This window comes from Lissotriton vulgaris, chromosome 5, assembly GCF_964263255.1.
Source record: "Lissotriton vulgaris chromosome 5, aLisVul1.2, whole genome shotgun sequence".
Lineage (NCBI taxonomy): Eukaryota > Metazoa > Chordata > Amphibia > Caudata > Salamandridae > Lissotriton > Lissotriton vulgaris.
The window spans coordinates 33,520,326-33,542,850 of NC_141693.1; the positions used below are offsets into that span (position 1 = coordinate 33,520,326).

The 22,525-nt window shown below is 55.1% G+C and overlaps 1 protein-coding gene across 1 annotated transcript in view; it reads right to left on the reverse strand.

The window, feature by feature from the left end:
* Positions 1-22,083, reverse strand: part of LOC147710051 (uncharacterized) — a 356,563-nt gene extending 334,480 nt beyond the window's left edge. The window contains exon 1 of the mRNA XM_086919933.1: positions 21,978-22,083. Coding sequence (XP_086776059.1) covers positions 21,978-22,011 — 34 coding nt within the window. The 5' untranslated portion in view covers positions 22,012-22,083. The remainder of the gene's footprint in view (positions 1-21,977) is intronic.
* Positions 22,084-22,525: the final 442 nt, after the last annotated feature.

Consider the following 22,525-nt stretch of genomic DNA (forward strand, 5'->3'; position numbering starts at 1 on the left):
ATGCACCCCAGGTCCAGATTCCCGCAGCCAGTCCTGAGCTCTAGCAATGCACCCCAGGTCCAGAGTCCTGAAGCCAGGCCTGAGCTCTATCAATGCACCCCAGGTCCAGAGTCCTGCAGCTAGGCCTTAGCTCTAGCAATTTACCCCAGGTCCAGAGGCCCAGAGGCCAGGAGCCAGGCCTGAGCTCTATCAATGCACCCCAGGTCGAGAGTCCTGCAGCTAGTCCTTAGCTCTAGCAATGCACCCCAGGTCCAGAGGCCAGGAGCCAGGCCTAAGCTCTAGCAATGCACCCCAGGTCCAGAGTCCTGGAATCAGACCTGAGCTCTATCAATGCACCCCAGGTCCAGAGTGCTGGAGCCGGGCCTGAGCTCTAGCAATGCACCCCAGGTCCAGAGTCCTGGAGCCAGGCCTGAGCTCTATCAATGCACCCCAGGTCCAGAGTCCTGGAATCAGACCTGAGCTCTATCAATGCACCCCAGGTCCAGAGTCCTGGAGCCGGGCCTGAGCTCTAGCAATGCACCCTAGGTCCAGAGTCCTGGAGCCGGGCCTGAACTCTAGCAATGCACCCTAGGTCCAGAGTCCAGCAGCCAGGCCTGAGCTCTAGCAATGCACCCCAGGTCCAGAGTCCTGGAGCCAGGTATGAGCTCTATCAATGCACCACAAGTCCAGAGTCTCGGAGTCAGGCCTGAGGTCTAGCAATGCACCCCATGTCCAGAGTCCTGCAGCCAGACCTGAGCTCTATCAATGCACCCCTGGTCCAGAGTCCAGGAGCCAGGCTTGAGCTCTAGCAATGCACCCCAGGTCCTGAATCCTGAAGTCAGGCCTGAGCTCTAGCAATGAACCCCATTTCCAGAGCCCTGCAGCAGGCCCGAGCTCTAGCAATGCACCCCAGTTCCAGAGTCCCGCAGCCAGGCCTGAGCTCTAGTAATGCACCCTGGGTCCAGAGTCCTGGAGCCAGGCCTGAGCTCTATCAATGCACCCCAGGTCCAGAGTCCACAGCCGGCCTGAGCTCTATCAATGCACCCCAGGGCCAGAGTCCCACAGCCAGGCCTGAGCTCTATCAATGCACCCCTATTCCACTGTCCAGGAGCCAGGCTTGAGGTCTAGCAATGCACCCCATGTCCAGAGTCCTGCATCCAGACCTGAGCTCTATCAATGCACCCCTGGTCCAGAGTCCAGGAGCCAGGCTTGAGCTCTAGCAATGCACCCCAGGTCCTGAATCCTGAAGTCAGGCATGAGCTCTAGCAATGAACCCCATTTCCAGAGCCCTGCAGCAGGCCCGAGCTCTAGCAATGCACCCCAGTTCCAGAGTCCCGCAGCCAGGCCTGAGCTCTAGTAATGCACCCTGGGTCCAGAGTCCTGGAGCCAGGTCTGAGCTTGTATCAATGCACCCCAGGTCCAGAGTCCTGGAGCCAGGCCTGAACTCTAGCAATGCACCCCAGGTCCAGAGTCCTGCAGCCAGACCTGAGCTCTATCAATGCACCCCAGGTCCAGAGTCCTGGAGCCAGGCCTGGGTTCTAGCAATGCACCCCAGGTCCAGAGTCCTGCAGCCCGGCCGGAGCTCTAGCAATGCACCCCAGGTCCAGAGTTGAGGAGCCAGGCCAGAGCTCTAGCAATGCACCCCAGGTCCAGAGTCCTGAAATCAGGCCTGAGCTCTATCAATGCACCCCAGGTCCAGAGGCCTGGAGCCGGGCCTGAGCTCTAGCAATGCACCCCAGGTCCATAGTCCTGGAGCCAGGCCTGAGCTCTAGCAATGCACCCCAGGCCCAGAGTCCTGCAGCCAGGCCTGAGCTCTAGTAATGCACCCCAGGTCCAGAGTCCTGAAATCAGGCCTGAGCTCTATCAATGCACCCCAGGTCCAGAGTCCTGCAGCCAGACCTGAGCTCTATCAATGCACCCAGGTCCAGAGTCCTGGAGCCAGGCCTGAGCTCTATCAATGCACCCAGGTCCAGGCTCCTGGAGCCTGGCCTTAGCTCTAGCAATGCACCCCAGGTCCAGAGTCCTGGAGCCGGGCCTGAGCTCTAGCAATGCACCCCAGGTCCTGAGTCCTGGAGCCAGGCCTGAACTCTAGCAATGCACCCCAGGTCCAGAGTCCTGGAGCTGGGCCTGAGCTCTAGCAATGCACCCCAGGTCCAGATTCCCGCAGCCAGTCCTGAGCTCTAGCAATGCACCTCAGGTCCATAGTCCTGGAGCCAGGCCTGAGCTCTAGCAATGCACCCCGGGCCCAGAGTCCTGCAGCCAGGCCTGAGCTCTAGTAATGCACCCCAGGTCCAGAGTCCTGAAATCAGGCCTGAGCTCTATCAATGCACCCCAGGTCCAGAGTCCTGCAGCCAGACCTGAGCTCTATCAATGCACCCAGGTCCAGAGTCCTGGAGCCAGGCGTGAGCTCTATCAATGCACCCAGGTCCAGGCTCCTGGAGCCTGGCCTTAGCTCTAGCAATGCACCCCAGGTCCAGAGGCCTGGAGCCGGGCCTGAGCTCTAGCAATGCACCCCAGGTCCAGAATCCTGGAGCCAGGCCCGAGCTCTAGCAATGTACCCCAGGTCCAGAGTCCAGGAGCCAGGCCTGAGCTCTAGCAATGCACCCCAGGCCCAGAGTCCTGCAGCCAGACCTGAGCTCTAGTAATGCACCCCAGGTCCAGAGTCCTGAAATCAGGCCTGAGCTCTATCAATGCACCCCAGGTCCAGAGTCCTGGAGCCAGGCCTGAGCTCTAGCAATGCACCCCAGGTCCAGAGTCCTGGAGCCAGGCCTGAGCTCTAGCAATGCACACCAGGACCAGAGTCCCAGAGCCGGCCTGAGATCTAGCAATGCACCCAGGTCCAGAGTCCTGCAGCCAAGCCTGAGCTCTAGTAATGCACCTCAGGCCTAGAGTCCTGGAGCCGGGCCTGGGCTCTATCAATGCACCCCAGGTCCAGAGTCCTGGAGCCAGGCCTGAGCTCTATCAATGCACCCCAGGTCCAAAGTCCTAGAGCCAGGCCTGTGCTCTATCAATGCATCCCAGGTACAGAGTCCGGGAGCCAGGCCTGAGATCGATCAATGCACCCCAGGTCCAGAGTCCACAGCCCGGCCTGAGCTCTATCAATGAACCCCAGGTCGAGAGTCCACAGCCGGCCTGAGCTCTATCAATGCACCCCAGGGCCAGAGTCCCACAGCCAGGCCTGAGCTCTATCAATGCACCCCAGGTCCAGAGTCCACAGCCAGCCTGAGCTCTATCAATGCACCCCAGGGCCAGAGTCCCACAGCCAGGCCTGAGCTCTATCAATGCACCCCTATTCCACTGTCCAGGAGCCAGGCTTGAGGTCTAGCAATGCACCCCATGTCCAGAGTCCTGCAGCCAGACCTGAGCTCTATCAATGCACCCCTGGTCCAGAGTCCAGTGTAGAAAATAAATACAAACTTGGTGAACATTATCTGCGCCATCTTGCCCCTTTCCAGGCCCATTCATGCGCGTAAGCGGCAGCCATTTTGAATGCCATGGCCTCCCTGCCCCTTGCTGATAGCCAGCGCGTCTCTCTCTCCCTTTAACCTCGCAAGCATCCCCCGCACACTGACAAACCCCCGCTCTCTCATGCCTTGGGTCATAAACCCCTCTTCAGCGCAGCTCCACCACTGAATCCCATCCTGTTCCCAGCGCGACACCTCCCCTCTTTCCTTTCATGGCCTCAATCCCTTTTGATGCAAACCCCCTTTTCCTGTGTCCCCGTTTGTCTTCCTCGTTCCCAGGCTGCCACCTGACCCTACGGATACTGTTTATTACCCCGTACAGTAGGAAGCTTCCCCTCCCCATCAAAAGACCCCCGAACCGATCAAAGCCCCCACCCCATGAGATCCGATCAACCCCATGCATTCCGTGAATCGGCGGAATGCCCTGCTGTGCGACAACCATCACCTGTTGTGACCGGGGTGGGGAATCCAACTGTAAATATATGTGGGAACGGGTCTGAAGGGGAGATTCCGAGGATGTTCTTTCAAGTATTAAAATATTACGAGAATGTGTTATGTGCAATAAAGGTTGTAAACTCTAGTATAAGAGGCCCGGCCTCAGAGATGTGGTTAGAGCACCTCGTGACGATACTTGCTGTCTGAATTGATGTGTTCTCCTCCGGAGAGAATAAAATCCTCGTTTCCCGCCTTCCAGTCTCCAGCGCCTGCTTCTTCATTGATTAATATTGGTGGGTCATAGAGGCGATACCGCCGGGCAACATAAAAGGGTCTTTGGTTACCGGTTGTCTTTTGGAACCCTTTTTAACAATTGGCGTCCCAAACGTGGGGCCCATCAGCGACTCGTGGATCCAGTGGGAGAGGTCCTGACGACAGAGTGAACGACTGCAACGATCGGAAGGTACCCTGTCCGATAGACCCTCGTCTGACAGCCGATCATCCGAACTTCACTGGTTCCGAACAGACCTCTCTCGAGCGATCTGCGGTCCTGACTGGGAACCATCAGGAGTGCCACGAGAAGTACGAAGAGAAGAGGACGATCGGGCGCTGGATTCGGAAGACGAGAAACTGTCCATGCGGTCCGGGTAAGGTCGTGTAAACACGACGAATTGCGAAAGTGATAGATAATTGAAATTGTTGTGAAAATACTAGTATTACTCTTTGTTAATTTATTGGAGATTCACTGTCTACAAACGGAGAAACAACAGGCTCTCCCTTTATAAACAGCGAAGGATAGGTACGCATCCGTCGGACCTATTTTCCCCCTCCCCATTCAGCAATTGCCCCCCCCCCCCATTGATTAACTGTTATAGATCGTTTTCTGGAGATTCTCTGTCTACAAACAGGGAAGATTAGGTCCCCTCTTTGCAGATAGTGAAAGGGTAGGTGACGCGAACCTTTGCGAGCCTACTTATTCTCCCCATTGACCATATTGATTTTTTATTTTCGACCTAACATTGATTAACTGTTATAGATTGTTTTCTGGAGATTCTCTGTCTGAAAACAGGGAAGATTAGGTCCCCTCTTTGCAGATAGTGAAAGGGTAGGTGACGCGAACCTTTGCGAGCCTACTTATTCTCCCATTGACCATATTGATTTTTTATTTTTGACCTAACGTTGATCGATTGCTCAGAATTGGTTCATGAGGTATTCACTACGTGCAAACAACGTAGAATAGAAATATTCTGTCTAGTCTTTGCGCGCAGTGATAAGATAGGTAGTGCTGATTATTATCCCATTGTGATCCGTCATGCCTGTCTTCTCCCCACTGGTCAGTAGCCTGTTTAACCCGGACCGCTTATTAGAGATGAACCATCCAGCTCCGCTGGAAGGCACCCCTAATAAGGACATGTTCATGAAGCATGGATTAATTGCTATAGCCTATAGTGAGCTGTGGCATAAATATACGAAAAGGGATCGAGAAAGACAGTGGCCACTGAGAGGATCCTTTGATCTCGACAAAATAGAAACAGTAGAAATAGCCCTTCGTAGGAATGAAACAACACCTATTATGCTCGATAGTCTCGGTATGTGGCGCAAAGAAGCCACGCAACGAAGGGAGAGCGACGAATTTAGAAAAGGTGAAGGGACACGACGGACAAACCTCCAAACGTCTAGTAGGCAAAGGGAAGGGCCAGCGATGGCACAGCCCCGAGGAGTAGACATGAAAAGCGAATGGTGTAAGGGGATGTGCCGACAAGCCAACCCCGGAACACAACGACCTGAAGGTAATCCCCCGACATTACGCACAGGACGGACAGATTTAAAACAAAACCAATGTGCTTTCTGTAAAAATCTTGGACACTGGAAAGCCCAGTGCCCGACTCTGCAAAGCATAGGTAAGAATGGAGGGTTGACAGAAAGGACGGACCGACAGAAAGGAAAAAGGCGTGAGATAAAAACCAATCAGACTAGTGCAGACAGAACAGACAGGACCACCCCGTTCGATTATGCTCGGTGGCACAGATTTCGTCAGACCAATTTTAACGACATGTTAGAATTCTGGGACTGATTGCTCTCTGTTGCTCCCCCACTCTGAAAAACAAACACAACTGCAGGTCAGTGTAAACAACCCCCCCGTTAGAGAAAAGATTCAAGAAAGCCAAGCGTCTATTATATAACTTAGGATTTAATTACGGTAAAACACACAACCAACAGTAAATAGAATAACTAGTAGAACTCTCTAAAAAGCAAACTTGACTAATAGGAAAAATACAAAACATGTTATGCTCACTCCGGAAGTCCTCGAAATGTAACAGTTCGATGGTCCCGCCCATCCGAAACACATAGCACGTGTGGGGCGGGGCCTGCCAGCAACCATGGGCCAAAAAGAGATCGCTGGCGAGAAGGTACTGGAGACTCCACACAGCGGGCAATGAAATGGTCTTCCCATATTGCCCTTCCAGGGATGGCGTCCCCCGGGCCGCGAGTAGGGAGGGGGGCGGATGAAAATGACCCCCTCCCTCATATCTCCTGGTCCGGCCATCACGAATTCCTCCATCGAACGGATGCAGGGTGGGCAGGGAGGAAGAGGCGACGCGGACGAGCCTCTTCCACCTCCACAGGTAGGAGGCTTCCTTGCCCTGGCCCGACGCCGATGTCCTCCAGCCGGGCGACGGCCATATACCTACGCTGCACAGGAAATATAATGTCCGGCTGGTATATTTCCGTAACACAGGACATATAATGCCCGACTGGTATACTTTCTCAGTACAGGATATACAAGACCCGGCTGGTATACTTGCGTGGTACAGGACACACAATGTCCGATGGGCATACTTCCGGAGTACCGGATGTACAGTGGTCCCCCAAGAGTCGGAATCAGGGGTGTAGGGTGGTCATCATGTGCGCCCCTGATTCCAAGAGACGGCGTAGGATGCACCGGGAGAGGAAGACGGCACGGTGAGCCTCCCTCACCTCCCCAGATGAAGGCTCCACTGCTGCACCCTGGCGCCCCGAACCAAAATGTCCTGCTCCAACCGCATGATGCTCTGTTTTTCGCCATCACAAGAAGTTTTCCTCCGCTCCTGATGGATACGGCAAAGGTTGCTGCAGGGCCTCAAAATGGCGTCTGGGCCCTCGAAAGGCGGGTCTAGGCCGCTGGAGTAACTTTGTCCGAAATTGCAATTCGGGCGCTTGCCCACCTGGGCGCAAGCCCCCACCATCGACAAAACATCCCCTCGACTTTGAAGATTCTACCAAAGTCCCAAGAGCCCTCGGCCCCTTCAGGCTTCCGGTGAGGAACAGCTGCATTGATCTCAAATGAAATAACCACGGCACAGCAACAAGATGGCGGTGCTCTCGTGTCTGCATCAGCTTCCGTCTGAACCACCCAGGAACATTATGGGCTAACGAACTTGAACAAGTTCCGGCTGAACATCAACATGACCCGGTAAGAGAGACTTTACCCCCTCCCTCTCTTGATTGATGGTCCGCACCACCAGCCCCTCTGTTAGCACAGTTTTCTTTTGAACTGCCGAAAGGGACTCTGGTCCAACCGCCAATTGCCGGGAATATTTTTGCCCCTGATGCTACTTCCGGACTAAACCGGCCTCGCCCAAAATGGCGCTGGTATCAATGGAACTTACGGGTGCCACATGGTGTTCCTTAGCTAATGAAACTTGATGTACTAAGATATACATATATATATACGAACCATTGCGCACTCGATGTTAAAGGGAGGAGGGTTCGCTTGGCGAACATTTAAGAAGGGTTCCATAAAATGTTGATTTCAATGAACAATTTATTTTTGATATTTGTTGTAACTGATACATAACGTCGCTCATGATGCACGCCCGCGGTTTGCATTTAGGAAATGTGATTACAATGAGCTTGACTGTGTTTCCATCTATGAACTGAAATGCCCCTGATTCCTTCGTCCCGCAATGAAATGTTTTTGGTTACTTACAAATAATTAATTAGACCTTTTTACATGTTCTTGTACTACAAAATAACCCCCTACTGTATGTGCTTCCATCGACGACATGTCAGGCCAAAATATGAATTGCGCTCTCACCTTTTACGTACTGAATAACCCTACAAATAAAAGTCTTAGAAGCTATGGATAGGCTCCGCGTACTTTTGTAAATACGGGTATCGGTGGGAGGGTTTTTCTGTGCGCAACTGTTCTGCTCTCTTTTTAAGGTTATCCGAGAAATGGTTGTTCGGCCCTGGGTTGATGGTCAAAACGAAGGTATGATACGCTGCTTATGAAGAAGGACCTCGACTTCAGAGAATGGGTAAAGTAAAATGGTGTGATTGACAAATTGCTATAAGGATATGGTGGTCGAAGGTACTAAGGTACAGGGTTGAACAAAGAACTGGTATGCCTTAAGAACATCACAGCTTTGGGAATGATTTTGGGACCCCGATGACCGGATACATCTACGAAACCGGGTACCTCGCGCTAGGCACCTCTGATTCCTCTTTTTAGCGTTTTTCACTACACACGATCCTTAACGCCATCCTCGAACCTCCCCATGAACCACCTATCACATTGCCTGCCCCCATGACTTTAAGAAACCAGAACCCTAAGGGATTATATCCCGAAGAGACAAGTACGATTATGTGGTAAGTAAAGGATTTTCGTGCCCTTACATTTGATGTGTTCGAATGTTGTCCCCCTACCTCCCCTTTTTCTCCCCCCCCCTTTTTCCCTCTGCAGGTTACATTAGAATCCCGATTAGAGTATCATAAGGGATCTGGAACCACGTCACGCCCGATGCATGAAGACGGACTAGCGCTACAAAATGGCACAACAAGGACGCTCTCACGACCTTTTTACCAAATCTAACGCTTTTTTGTCCCAAAACTGCATGCTTCCCACCTCCTAACACAGACCCGAAACGTCTAACGTTGGGTAACGCACTGAATAGCCCAAACAATACACGGTCATTCTCTATATCACACGTGTACTGTTCGGCCTATTTGTCTCTCTCTCTCTCTCTCTCTCTCTCTCTCTCTCTCTCTCTCTCTCTCTCTCTCTCTCTTTCTCTCACTCACTCTTCCACCCCTCCACACTTTCCCTCTTCCTAGCAACTGGCACCTAATTGGCGAACCTGGTGCACCTCCTGATTGGCCCCAAATACCACAAGTATTGGCACAAATTTGTCCTAAATAAAATTGTATCGATACCACGTTACTACCTCTCCTTTTCTACTAAAATATGGATGAAATTTAAATTGGCCAATAGGAAAGGGACAGGTAAGACGACTAAAGTTCCCTAAAATTGACCCGCTCTGAGGGAACTATTTGTCAGTGGCTTCTATGATAAAATATGTCTGTAGTAATACGACCATCCCCATTGCAAATTGTCTCCGTACCCCAAGCTGTAAGAAATGATCGAGACACCCCCATCTACCCAAAATGCCCCCAGTTTGGTATCAGCCGCCCTGAACGAGAACTTGAAAAACGCACATTGCTCCGATTCACTACGTTCCTGATCGTTTTTCATAAGATCCCACCTTCCCCGAGGATAAGTTTAATAATTATTGCAAACCACCCCTCCCGAGTTTTTGTAGTAACCAGGTTGCGAGGATTTATATAGACAGTTAGAAGGATGTGTGCAAAGTTGAAAATTAGATTGAAAAACGAAAGAACTTGTTGCAGTAGGCATGGTTGAAAATAAGATGTTTTTATGTAATGCAGACTTGTTTAGCCTATGTTCATCCCTCAGAAGGATGCTTATCAGACTATGGTGAATAGCACGTTGCACTTTTTGTAAAATACAAGGCCCTGAAGACTAGCCTAGCCTTGCAAGACTCGTACTAGGGAAATGGGTCTCTGCCAGAAGAACTGACATCTACTATAATAGACATATGACAAATGAACGTAATAATCATCAAAGCGTCAAAGAATTAGCCAACAAAAGGAAATTGCAAGGAATCCAGCAAACCCATCATCAATTGTTTATACGTAAGCCGCAAAAATCTCAAATGTAGCGAGTGCTTACGCTAGTCGCTTGGTGTTGGGAAAGAAAATAGATTCATGTAATTACCTTTTTCTGCAAAATCTCTAAAGACTGTCTTTTCAACACTCATTTAAGGATACCACTGTCGGAGGAGAAAGGGACCGGATGTGGGAGCACGCGGCCTGACTGCGGACTGTGGAACGACAGCAACGGAGGCCAAGGCGAGACCACGGCAGTAAGGAGTCGCAGGACGGGGCACTGTTTCAAACAAAGCTAAGGAAAGGGCTGACCTGAAGCCCCTGCTCTATGATCAACGTGTGCCAAAAGCCCCCGCTCTCTGAACATGGTCTTGGACTCGCCTGACGCAAAACTCTCCGACCCGCCTCCCCCTGATCTGTTCCCGACTTGGCCTTGCTCCATCCCCTCCTCCTCCGACCTACCATAAGGACTGTTCACACCCGCACCTTTCCATCCGAACTCCCAAGTTCCTCCAAATCCTACTGAGCTCCCCAGAGAAGAGTACTCCCTACGTCAGAAGGGAGGGAGCTCCGACTAAGTAGACCACGAACTATGTTAATCTTAGAACGGTGACCTAGAACTCCACCAAGGGTCGCCTCCAAAGAAAAGATGAACGAAGTATGTGGTTCTACCCGCTGCTGAACGCCTCGAAGATGATGGAAGCGACAGGAAATGCCCACCACAGAGACTCAAGAAACAAACAGATCTCACAATTCAGGAACAATCGCATTTTTTTATTGCAAATCTATGCTCTGCATTACGGAAGAAGATGCATCTGCTCCAAAACAGTAACACATTGCTCCTATGAGGCCTGGCGAAACAAGCCCCTGTCCGCAGACCTCCAACGACTCAATCCACATGAACATTCCTGTTGACAGACCGAATTGTAATCCAGGTGCTTAACAGTGCCAACAGAAGACGACAAAAGACAACGAGAACTCTGATATTTTTACTGTATCTCTCCTTTCTCTCCCAATCACCATTGGACTGACTATGCACCCGCCATATACAAAAAGGACTTACTTATATGATAACTTACCAGTTCTTATTCTATGATCTGTACCCAACGCCCTCGCTACATAATTCTAGTCTGATATTGCATTACGATGACTTTTTCCTGCAACCAACTTAACAATGAACCCGCCTACTAAATGATGAGATTTTTCAATGTGATGTTTATAATGTGATGTTTATGTACAATTCTTTCGCCTAAGTCCCCTCTCCCTTACTTATGATCGCTGCATATAGATGTAGATAGGAAATAGGCCAGCAAGATGTCTTGGAAATGTTAAAGGGAGGACTGTAGAAAATAAATACAAACTTGGTGAACATTATCTGCGCCATCTTGCCCCTTTCCAGGCCCATTCATGCGCGTAAGCGGCAGCCATTTTGAATGCCATGGCCTCCCTGCCCCTTGCTGATAGCCAGCGCGTCTCTCTCTCCCTTTAACCTCGCAAGCATCCCCCGCACACTGACAAACCCCCGCTCTCTCATGCCTTGGGTCATAAACCCCTCTTCAGCGCAGCTCCACCACTGAATCCCATCCTGTTCCCAGCGCGACACCTCCCCTCTTTCCTTTCATGGCCTCAATCCCTTTTGATGCAAACCCCCTTTTCCTGTGTCCCCGTTTGTCTTCCTCGTTCCCAGGCTGCCACCTGACCCTACGGATACTGTTTATTACCCCGTACAGTAGGAAGCTTCCCCTCCCCATCAAAAGACCCCCGAACCGATCAAAGCCCCCACCCCATGAGATCCGATCAACCCCATGCATTCCGTGAATCGGCGGAATGCCCTGCTGTGCGACAACCATCACCTGTTGTGACCGGGGTGGGGAATCCAACTGTAAATATATGTGGGAACGGGTCTGAAGGGGAGATTCCGAGGATGTTCTTTCAAGTATTAAAATATTACGAGAATGTGTTATGTGCAATAAAGGTTGTAAACTCTAGTATAAGAGGCCCGGCCTCAGAGATGTGGTTAGAGCACCTCGTGACGATACTTGCTGTCTGAATTGATGTGTTCTCCTCCGGAGAGAATAAAATCCTCGTTTCCCGCCTTCCAGTCTCCAGCGCCTGCTTCTTCATTGATTAATATTGGTGGGTCATAGAGGCGATACCGCCGGGCAACATAAAAGGGTCTTTGGTTACCGGTTGTCTTTTGGAACCCTTTTTAACACCAGCAGCCAGGCTTGAGCTCTAGCGATGCACCCCAGGTCCTGAATCCTGAAGTCAGGCATGAGCTCTAGCAATGAACCCCATTTCCAGAGCCCTGCAGCAGGCCCGAGCTCTAGCAATGCACCCCAGTTCCAGAGTCCCGCAGCCAGGCCTGAGCTCTAGTAATGCACCCTGGGTCCAGAGTCCTGGAGCCAGGTCTGAGCTCGTATCAATGCACCCCAGGTCCAGAGTCCTGGAGCCAGGCCTGAACTCTAGCAATGCACCCCAGGTCCACAGTCCTGCAGCCAGACCTGAGCTCTATCAATGCACCCCAGGTCCAGAGTCCTGGAGCCAGGCCTGGGTTCTAGCAATGCACCCCAGGTCCAGAGTCCTGCAGCCCGGCCGGAGCTCTAGCAATGCACCCCAGGTCCAGAGTTGAGGAGCCAGGCCAGAGCTCTAGCAATGCACCCCAGGTCCAGAGTCCTGAAATCAGGCCTGAGCTCTATCAATGCACCCCAGGTCCAGAGGCCTGGAGCCGGGCCTGAGCTCTAGCAATGCACCCCAGGTCCATAGTCCTGGAGCCAGGCCTGAGCTCTAGCAATGCACCCCAGGCCCAGAGTCCTGCAGCCAGGCCTGAGCTCTAGTAATGCACCCCAGGTCCAGAGTCCTGAAATCAGGCCTGAGCTCTATCAATGCACCCCAGGTCCAGAGTCCTGCAGCCAGACCTGAGCTCTATCAATGCACCCAGGTCCAGAGTCCTGGAGCCAGGCTTGAGCTCTATCAATGCACCCAGGTCCAGGCTCCTGGAGCCTGGCCTTAGCTCTAGCAATGCACCCCAGGTCCAGAGTCCTGGAGCCGGGCCTGAGCTCTAGCAATGCACCCCAGGTCCTGAGTCCTGGAGCCAGGCCTGAACTCTAGCAATGCACCCCAGGTCCAGAGTCCTGGAGCTGGGCCTGAGCTCTAGCAATGCACCCCAGGTCCAGATTCCCGCAGCCAGTCCTGAGCTCTAGCAATGCACCTCAGGTCCATAGTCCTGGAGCCAGGCCTGAGCTCTAGCAATGCACCCCAGGCCCAGAGTCCTGCAGCCAGGCCTGAGCTCTAGTAATGCACCCCAGGTCCAGAGTCCTGAAATCAGGCCTGAGCTCTATCAATGCACCCCAGGTCCAGAGTCCTGCAGCCAGACCTGAGCTCTATCAATGCACCCAGGTCCAGAGTCCTGGAGCCAGGCCTGAGCTCTATCAATGCACCCAGGTCCAGGCTCCTGGAGCCTGGCCTTAGCTCTAGCAATGCACCCAAGGTCCAGAGGCCTGGAGCCGGGCCTGAGCTCTAGCAATGCACCCCAGGTCCAGAATCCTGGAGCCAGGCCCGAGCTCTAGCAATGTACCCCAGGTCCAGAGTCCAGGAGCCAGGCCTGAGCTCTAGCAATGCACCCCAGGCCCAGAGTCCTGCAGCCAGACCTGAGCTCTAGTAATGCACCCCAGGTCCAGAGTCCTGAAATCAGGCCTGAGCTCTATCAATGCACCCCAGGTCCAGAGTCCTGGAGCCAGGCCTGAGCTCTAGCAATGCACCCCAGGTCCAGAGTCCTGGAGCCAGGCCTGAGCTCTAGCAATCCACACCAGGACCAGAGTCCCAGAGCCGGCCTGAGATCTAGCAATGCACCCAGGTCCAGAGTCCTGCAGCCAAGCCTGAGCTCTAGTAATGCACCTCAGGCCTAGAGTCCTGGAGCCGGGCCTGGGCTCTATCAATGCACCCCAGGTCCAGAGTCCTGGAGCCAGGCCTGAGCTCTATCAATGCACCCCAGGTCCAAAGTCCTAGAGCCAGGCCTGTGCTCTATCAATGCATCCCAGGTACAGAGTCCGGGAGCCAGGCCTGAGATCGATCAATGCACCCCAGGTCCAGAGTCCACAGCCCGGCCTGAGCTCTATCAATGAACCCCAGGTCGAGAGTCCACAGCCGGCCTGAGCTCTATCAATGCACCCCAGGGCCAGAGTCCCACAGCCAGGCCTGAGCTCTATCAATGCACCCCTATTCCACTGTCCAGGAGCCAGGCTTGAGGTCTAGCAATGCACCCCATGTCCAGAGTCCTGCAGCCAGACCTGAGCTCTATCAATGCACCCCTGGTCCAGAGTCCAGGAGCCAGGCTTGAGCTCTAGCAATGCACCCCAGGTCCTGAATCCTGAAGTCAGGCCTGAGCTCTAGCAATGAACCCCATTTCCAGAGCCCTGCAGCAGGCCCGAGCTCTAGCAATGCACCCCAGTTCCAGAGTCCCGCAGCCAGGCCTGAGCTCTAGTAATGCACCCTGGGTCCAGAGTCCTGGAGCCAGGCCTGAGCTCTATCAATGCACCCCAGGTCCAGAGTCCACAGCCGGCCTGAGCTCTATCAATGCACCCCAGGGCCAGAGTCCCACAGCCAGGCCTGAGCTCTATCAATGCACCCCTATTCCACTGTCCAGGAGCCAGGCTTGAGGTCTAGCAATGCACCCCATGTCCAGAGTCCTGCAGCCAGACCTGAGCTCTATCAATGCACCCCTGGTCCAGAGTCCAGGAGCCAGGCTTGAGCTCTAGCAATGCACCCCAGGTCCTGAATCCTGAAGTCAGGCCTGAGCTCTAGCAATGAACCCCATTTCCAGAGCCCTGCAGCAGGCCCGAGCTCTAGCAATGCACCCCAGTTCCAGAGTCCCGCAGCCAGGCCTGAGCTCTAGTAATGCACCCTGGGTCCAGAGTCCTGGAGCCAGGTCTGAGCTTGTATCAATGCACCCCAGGTCCAGAGTCCTGGAGCCAGGCCTGAACTCTAGCAATGCACCCCAGGTCCAGAGTCCTGCAGCCAGACCTGAGCTCTATCAATGCACCCCAGGTCCAGAGTCCTGGAGCCAGGCCTGTGTTCTAGCAATGCACCCCAGGTCCAGAGTCCTGCAGCCCGGCCGGAGCTCTAGCAATGCACCCCAGGTCCAGAGTCGAGGAGCCAGGCAGAGCTCTAGCAATGCACCCCAGGTCCAGAGTCCTGAAATCAGGCCTGAGCTCTATCAATGCACCCCAGGTCCAGAAGCCTGGAGCCGGGCCTGAGCTCTAGCAATGCACCCCAGGTCCATAGTCCTGGAGCCAGGCCTGAGCTCTAGCAATGCACCCCAGGCCCAGAGTCCTGCAGCCAGGCCTGAGCTCTAGTAATGCACCCCAGGTCCAGAGTCCTGAAACCAGGCCTGAGCTCTATCAATGCACCCCAGGTCCAGAGTCCTGCAGCCAGACCTGAGCTCTATCAATGCACCCAGGTCCAGAGTCCTGGAGCCAGGCCTGAGCTCTATCAATGCACCCAGGTCCAGGGTCCTGAAATCAGGCCTGAGCTCTATCAATGCACCCCAGGTCCAGAGGCCTGGAGCCGGGCCTGAGCTCTAGCAATGCACCCCAGGTCCAGAATCCTGGAGCCAGGCCCGAGCTCTAGCAATGTACCCCAGGTCCAGAGTCCTAGAGCCAGGCCTGTGCTCTATCAATGCATCCCAGGTACAGAGTCCGGGAGCCAGGCCTGAGATCGATCAATGCACCCCAGGTCCAGAGTCCACAGCCCGGCCTGAGCTCTATCAATGAACCCCAGGTCCAGAGTCCACAGCCGGCCTGAGCTCTATCAATGCACCCCAGGGCCAGAGTCCCACAGCCAGGCCTGAGATCTATCAATGCACCCCTATTCCACTGTCCAGGAGCCAGGCTTGAGGTCTAGCAATGCACCCCATGTCCAGAGTCCTGCAGCCAGACCTGAGCTCTATCAATGCACCCCTGGTCCAGAGTCCAGGAGCCAGGCTTGAGCTCTAGCAATGCACCCCAGGTCCTGAATCCTGAAGTCAGGCCTGAGCTCTAGCAATGAACCCCATTTCCAGAGCCCTGCAGCAGGCCCGAGCTCTAGCAATGCACCCCAGTTCCAGAGTCCCGCAGCCAGGTCTGAGCTCTAGTAATGCACCCTGGGTCCAGAGTCCTGGAGCCAGGCCTGAGCTCTATCAATGCACCCCAGGTCCAGAGTCCACAGCCGGCCTGAGCTCTATCAATGCACTCCAGGGCCAGAGTCCCACAGCCAGGCCTGAGCTCTATCAATGCACCCCTATTCCACTGTCGAGGAGCCAGGCTTGAGGTCTAGCAATGCACCCCATGTCCAGAGTCCTGCAGCCAGGCCTGAGCTTTAGCAATGAACCCCATTTCCAGAGCCCTGCAGCAGGCCCGAGCTCTAGCAATGCACCCCAGTTCCAGAGTCCCGCAGCCAGGCCTGAGCTCTAGTAATGCACCCTGGGTCCAGAGTCCTGGAGCCAGCTCTGAGCTCGTATCAATGCACCCCAGGTCCAGAGTCCTGGAGCCAGGCCTGAACTCTAGCAATGCACCCCAGGTCCAGAGTCCTGCAGCCAGACCTGAGCTCTATCAATGCACCCCAGGTCCAGAGTCCTGGAGCCAGGCCTGGGTTCTAGCAATGCACCCCATTTCCAGAGTCCTGCAGCCCGGCCGGAGCTCTAGCAATGCACCCCAGGTCCAGAGTTGAGGAGCCAGGCCAGAGCTCTAGCAATGCACCCCAGGTCCAGAGTCCTGAAATCAGGCCTGAGCTCTATCAATGCACCCCAGGTCCAGAGGGCTGGAGCCGGGCCTGAGCTCTAGCAATGCACCCCAGGCCCAGAGTCCTGCAGCCAGGCCTGAGCTCTAGTAATGCACCCCAGGTCCAGAGTCCTGAAATCAGGCCTGAGCTCTATCAATGCACCCCAGGTCCAGAGTCCTGCAGCCAGACCTGAGCTCTATCAATGCACCCAGGTCCAGAGTCCTGGAGCCAGGCCTGAGCTCTATCAATTCACCCAGGTCCAGGCTCCTGGAGCCTGGCCTTAGCTCTAGCAATGCACCCCAGGTCCAGAGTCCTGCAGCCCGGCCGGAGCTCTAGCAATGCACCCCAGGTCCAGAGTTGAGGAGCCAGGCCAGAGCTCTAGCAATGCACCCCAGGTCCAGAGTCCTGAAATCAGGCCTGAGCTCTATCAATGCACCCCAGGTCCAGAGGTCTGGAGCCGGGCCTGAGCTCTAGCAATGCACCCCAGGCCCAGAGTCCTGCAGCCAGGCCTGAGCTCTAGTAATGCACCCCAGGTCCAGAGTCCTGAAATCAGGCCTGAGCTCTATCAATGCACCCCAGGTCCAGAGTCCTGCAGCCAGACCTGAGCTCTATCAATGCACCCAGGTCCAGAGTCCTGGAGCCAGGCCTGAGCTCTATCAATGCACCCAGGTCCAGGCTCCTGGAGCCTGGCCTTAGCTCTAGCAATGCACCCCAGGTCCAGAGTCCTGGAGCCGGGCCTGAGCTCTAGCAATGCACCCCAGGTCCTGAGTCCTGGAGCCAGGCCTGAACTCTAGCAATGCACCCCAGGTCCAGAGTCCTGGAGCTGGGCCTGAGCTCTAGCAATGCACCCCAGGTCCAGATTCCCGCAGCCAGTCCTGAGCTCTAGCAATGCACCCCAGGTCCAGAGTCCTGGAGCCAGGCCTGAGCTCTATCAATGCACCCCAGGTCCAGAGTCCTGCAGCTAGGCCTTAGCTCTAGCAATGCACCCCAGGTCCAGAGGCCCAGAGGCCAGGAGCCAGGCCTGAGCTCTATCAATGCACCCCAGGTCGAGAGTCCTGCAGCTAGTCCTTAGCTCTAGCAATGCACCCCAGGTCCAGAGGCCAGGAGCGAGGCCTAAGCTCTAGCAATGCACCCCAGGTCCAGAGTCCTGGAATCAGACCTGAGCTCTATCAATGCACCCCAGGTCCAGAGTCCTGGAGCCGGACCTGAGCTCTAGCAATGCACCCCAGGTCCAGAGTCCTGGAGCCAGGCCGGAGCTCTATCAATGCACCCCAGGTCCAGAGTCCTGGAATCAGACCTGAGCTCTATCAATGCACCCCAGGTCCAGAGTCCTGGAGCCGGGCCTGAGCTCTAGCAATGCACCCTAGGTCCATAGTCCTGGAGCCAGGCCTGAACTCTAGCAATGCACCCCAGGCCCAGAGTCCTGCAGCCAGGCCTGAGCTCTAGTAATGCACCCCAGGTCCAGAGTCCTGAAATCAGGCCTGAGCTCTATCAATGCACCCCAGGTCCAGAGTCCTGCAGCCAGATCTGAGCTCTATCAATGCACCCAGGTCCAGAGTCCTGGAGCCAGGCCTGAGCTCTATCAATGCACCCAGGTCCAGGGTCCTGAAATCAGGCCTGAGCTCTATCAATGCACCCCAGGTCCAGAGGCCTGGAGCCAGGCCTGAGCTCTAGCAATGCACCCCAGGTCCAGAATCCAGGAGCCAGGCCTGAGCTCCAGCAATGTACCCCAGGTCCAGAGTCCAGGAGCCAGGCCTGAGCTCTAGCAATGCACCCCAGGCCCAGAGTCCTGCAGCCAGACCTGAGCTCTAGTAATGCACCCCAGGTCCAGAGTCCTGAAATCAGGCCTGAGCTCTATCAATGCACCCCAGGTCCAGAGTCCTGGAGCCAGGCCTGAGCTCTAGCAATGCACCCCAGGTCCAGAGTCCTGGAGCCAGGCCTGAGCTCTAGCAATGCACACCAGGACCAGAGTCCCAGAGCCGGCCTGAGATCTAGCAATGCACCCAGGTCCAGAGTCCTGCAGCCAAGCCTGAGCTCTAGTAATGCACCTCAGGCCTAGAGTCCTGGAGCCGGGCCTGGGCTCTATCAATGCACCCCAGGTCCAGAGTCCTGGAGCCAGGCCTGAGCTCTATCAATGCACCCCAGGTCCAAAGTCCTAGAGCCAGGCCTGTGCTCTATCAATGCATCCCAGGTACAGAGTCCGGGAGCCAGACCTGAGATCGATCAATGCACCCCAGGTCCAGAGTCCACAGCCCGGCCTGAGCTCTATCAATGAACCCCAGGTCCAGAGTCCACAGCCGGCCTGAGCTCTATCAATGCACCCCAGGGCCAGAGTCCCACAGCCAGGCCTGAGCTCTATCAATGCACCCCTATTCCACTGTCCAGGAGCCAGGCTTGAGGTCTAGCAATGCACCCCATGTCCAGAGTCCTGCAGCCAGACCTGAGCTCTATCAATGCACCCCTGGTCCAGAGTCCAGGAGCCAGGCTTGAGCTCTAGCAATGCACCCCAGGTCCTGAATCCTGAAGTCAGGCCTGAGCTCTAGCAATGAACCCCATTTCCAGAGCCCTGCAGCAGGCCCGAGCTCTAGCAATGCACCCCAGTTCCAGAGTCCCGCAGCCAGGCCTGAGCTCTAGTAATGCACCCTGGGTCCAGAGTCCTGGAGCCAGGCCTGAGCTCTATCAATGCACCCCAGGTCCAGAGTCCACAGCCGGCCTGAGCTCTATCAATGCACCCCAGGGCCAGAGTCCCACAGCCAGGCCTGAGCTCTATCAATGCACCCCTATTCCACTGTCCAGGAGCCAGGCTTGAGGTCTAGCAATGCACCCCATGTCCAGAGTCCTGCAGCCAGACCTGAGCTCTATCAATGCACCCCTGGTCCAGAGTCCAGGAGCCAGGCTTGAGCTCTAGCAATGCACCCCAGGACCTGAATCCTGAAGTCAGGCTTGAGCTCTAGCAATGAACCCCATTTCCAGAGCCCTGCAGCAGGCTCGAGCTCTAGCAATGCACCCCAGTTCCAGAGTCCAGCAGCCAGGCCTGAGCTCTAGTAATGCACCCTGGGTCCAGAGTCCTGGAGCCAGGTCTGAGCTCGTATCAATGCACCCCAGGTCCAGAGTCCTGGAGCCAGGCCTGAACTCTAGCAATGCACCCCAGGTCCAGAGTCCTGCAGCCAGACCTGAGCTCTATCAATGCACCCCAGGTCCAGAGTCCTGGAGCCAGGCCTGGGTTCTAGCAATGCACCCCAGGTCCAGAGTCCTGCAGCCCGGCCGGAGCTCTAGCAATGCACCCCAGGTCCAGAGTCGAGGAGCCAGGCCAGAGCTCTAGCAATGCACCCCAGGTCCAGAGTCCTGAAATCAGGCCTGAGCTCTATCAATGCACCCCAGGTCCAGAGGCCTGGAGCCGGGCCTGAGCTCTAGCAATGCACCCCAGGTCCATAGTCCTGGAGCCAGGCCTAAGCTCTAGCAATGCACCCCAGGCCCAGAGTCCTGCAGCCAGGCCTGAGCTCTAGTAATGCACCCCAGGTCCAGAGTCTTGAAATCACGCCTGAGCTCTATCAATGCACCCCAGGTCCAGAGTCCTGCAGCCAGACCTGAGCTCTATCAATGCACCCAGGTCCAGAGTCCTGGAGCCAGGCCTGAGCTCTATCAATGCACCCAGGTCCAGGCTCCTGGAGCCTGGCCTTAGCTCTAGCAATGCACCCCAGGTCCAGAGTCCTGGAACCGGGCCTGAGCTCTAGCAATGCACCCCAGGTCCTGAGTCCTGGAGCCAGGCCTGAACTCTAGCAATGCACTCCAGGTCCAGAGTCCTGGAGCTGGGCCTGAGCTCTAGCAATGCACCCCAGGTCCAGATTCCCGCAGCCAGTCCTGAGCTCTAGCAATGCACCCCAGGTCCAGAGTCCTGGAGCCAGGCCTGAGCTCTATCAATGCACCCCAGGTCCAGAGTCCTGCAGCTAGGCCTTAGCTCTAGCAATGCACCCCAGGTCCAGAGGCCCAGAGGCCAGGAGCCAGGCCTGAGCTCTATCAATGCACCCCAGGTCGAGAGTCCTGCAGCTAGTCCTTAGCTCTAGCAATGCACCCCAGGTCCAGAGGCCAGGAGCCAGGCCTAAGCTCTAGCAATGCACCCCAGGTCCAGACTCCTGGAATCAGACCTGAGCTCTATCAATGCACCCCAGGTCCAGAGTGCTGGAGCCGGGCCTGAGCTCTAGCAATGCACCCCAGGTCCAGAGTCCTGGAGCCAGGCCTGAGCTCTATCAATGCACCCCAGGTCCAGAGTCCTGGAATCAAACCTGAGCTCTATCAATGCACCCCAGGTCCAGAGTCCTGGAGCCGGGCCTGAGCTCTAGCAATGCACCCTAGGTCCAGAGTCCTGGAGCCGGGCCTGAACTCTAGCAATGCACCCTAGGTCCAGAGTCCAGCAGCCAGGCCTGAGCTCTAGCAATGCACCCCAGGTCCAGAGTCCTGGAGCCAGGCCTGAGCTCTATCAATGCACCACAAGTCCAGAGTCTCGGAGTCAGGCCTGAGCTCTAGCAATGCACCCCAGGTCCAGAGTCCTGCAGCCAGGCCTGAGCTCTATCAATGCACCCCAGGTCCAGAGTGCTGGAGCCAGGCCTGAGCTCTATCAATGCACTCCAGGTCCAGAGTCCTGGAGCCAGGCCTGAGCTCTATCAATGCACCCCAGGTCCAGAGTCCTAGAGCCAAGCCTGAGCTCTAGCAATGCACCCCAGGCCCAGAGTCCCGGAGTCAGGCCTGAGCTCTAGCAATGCACCCCAGGTCCAGAGTCCTGGAGCCAGGCCTGAGCTCCAGCAATGCCCCCCAGGTCCAGAGTCCCACAGCCAGGTCTGAGCTCTATCAATGCACCTCAGGTCCAGAGGCCTGGATCCAGGTCTGAGCTCTATCAATGCACCCCAGGTCCAGAGTCCTGAAGCCAGGCCTGAGCTCCAGCAATGCACCCTAGGTCCAGAGTCCCACAGCCAGGCCTGAGCTCTATCAATGCACCCCAGATCCAGACTCCTGGGGGGCCTGAGCTCCAGCAATGTTCCTCGGTCCTGAGCTGCCTCACAGCCTGGCCACAGCGCATTGCGCATAGGGCCACCAATGCACTACAGTCTGTTGTCTGAACTCTACCTCTGGACTGGAGCCCCGACTCTCTCTGAGACACCTCTGTCCTGCTCTATGAAGGGCTTTCATTTCTTAATACCTACACAGGTCTCACGCAGATGAGGATTCTTAATGTCCTGAAAATCACAATCCTCTTTCACCCATCCCAAGACAGACAAACACGCAGACACACACAACACTCATACACACACAGACACACACACACAAGGCTCAAAATGCAATACCTGAGACCTTCCTAAGCACCTAGAAAGAGAAGTCGTAAGAAGATTCTTTACTTACCGGCCAAGGCGCAGAAAAGCAAAATTGTCAGCATTTTTCTCAATGATGGTTTGGAGGAGAGACAAGCAAGAGACAGACAGCAGCGTCTCCGAGGTGTGAAAGAGATGAGAATAACAAGGCAAAAGACAGAGGCCGGAGACAATTCAACACCTTGATGAGAAGCAGAGAGGAGGAGACTGGCACAGCACTGGGCAGAGGCAGGATGTGGTCAGGGCCGAGCCACACCGTGTGATCTTAGGCTGTCTGCTCCACCCAGGAAGAGGAGATCCGCTAGATGTAGGCGGCTGGCCACATCACTCGCAGAGTGACTACAGAGAGGACAGCCTCCTAGAGTTTCCCATTAGAGGGTGAAAGCAAGTAACTCATCTGTGGCAACACAGCGAAATGCAGTCCGAAGTGGGGACTGCTGGCCCTGAGGACAGCTGGAGGCCACGCATTGTGTGGGGACTGCAGGCTCTAGGGACAGCAGGAAGTCACACCTGGTGGGGGGGCAGCACTAAGTCAGACCTGGCCCTGGGATAGCAGGATGGGAAACGTGTTCCCTCCAC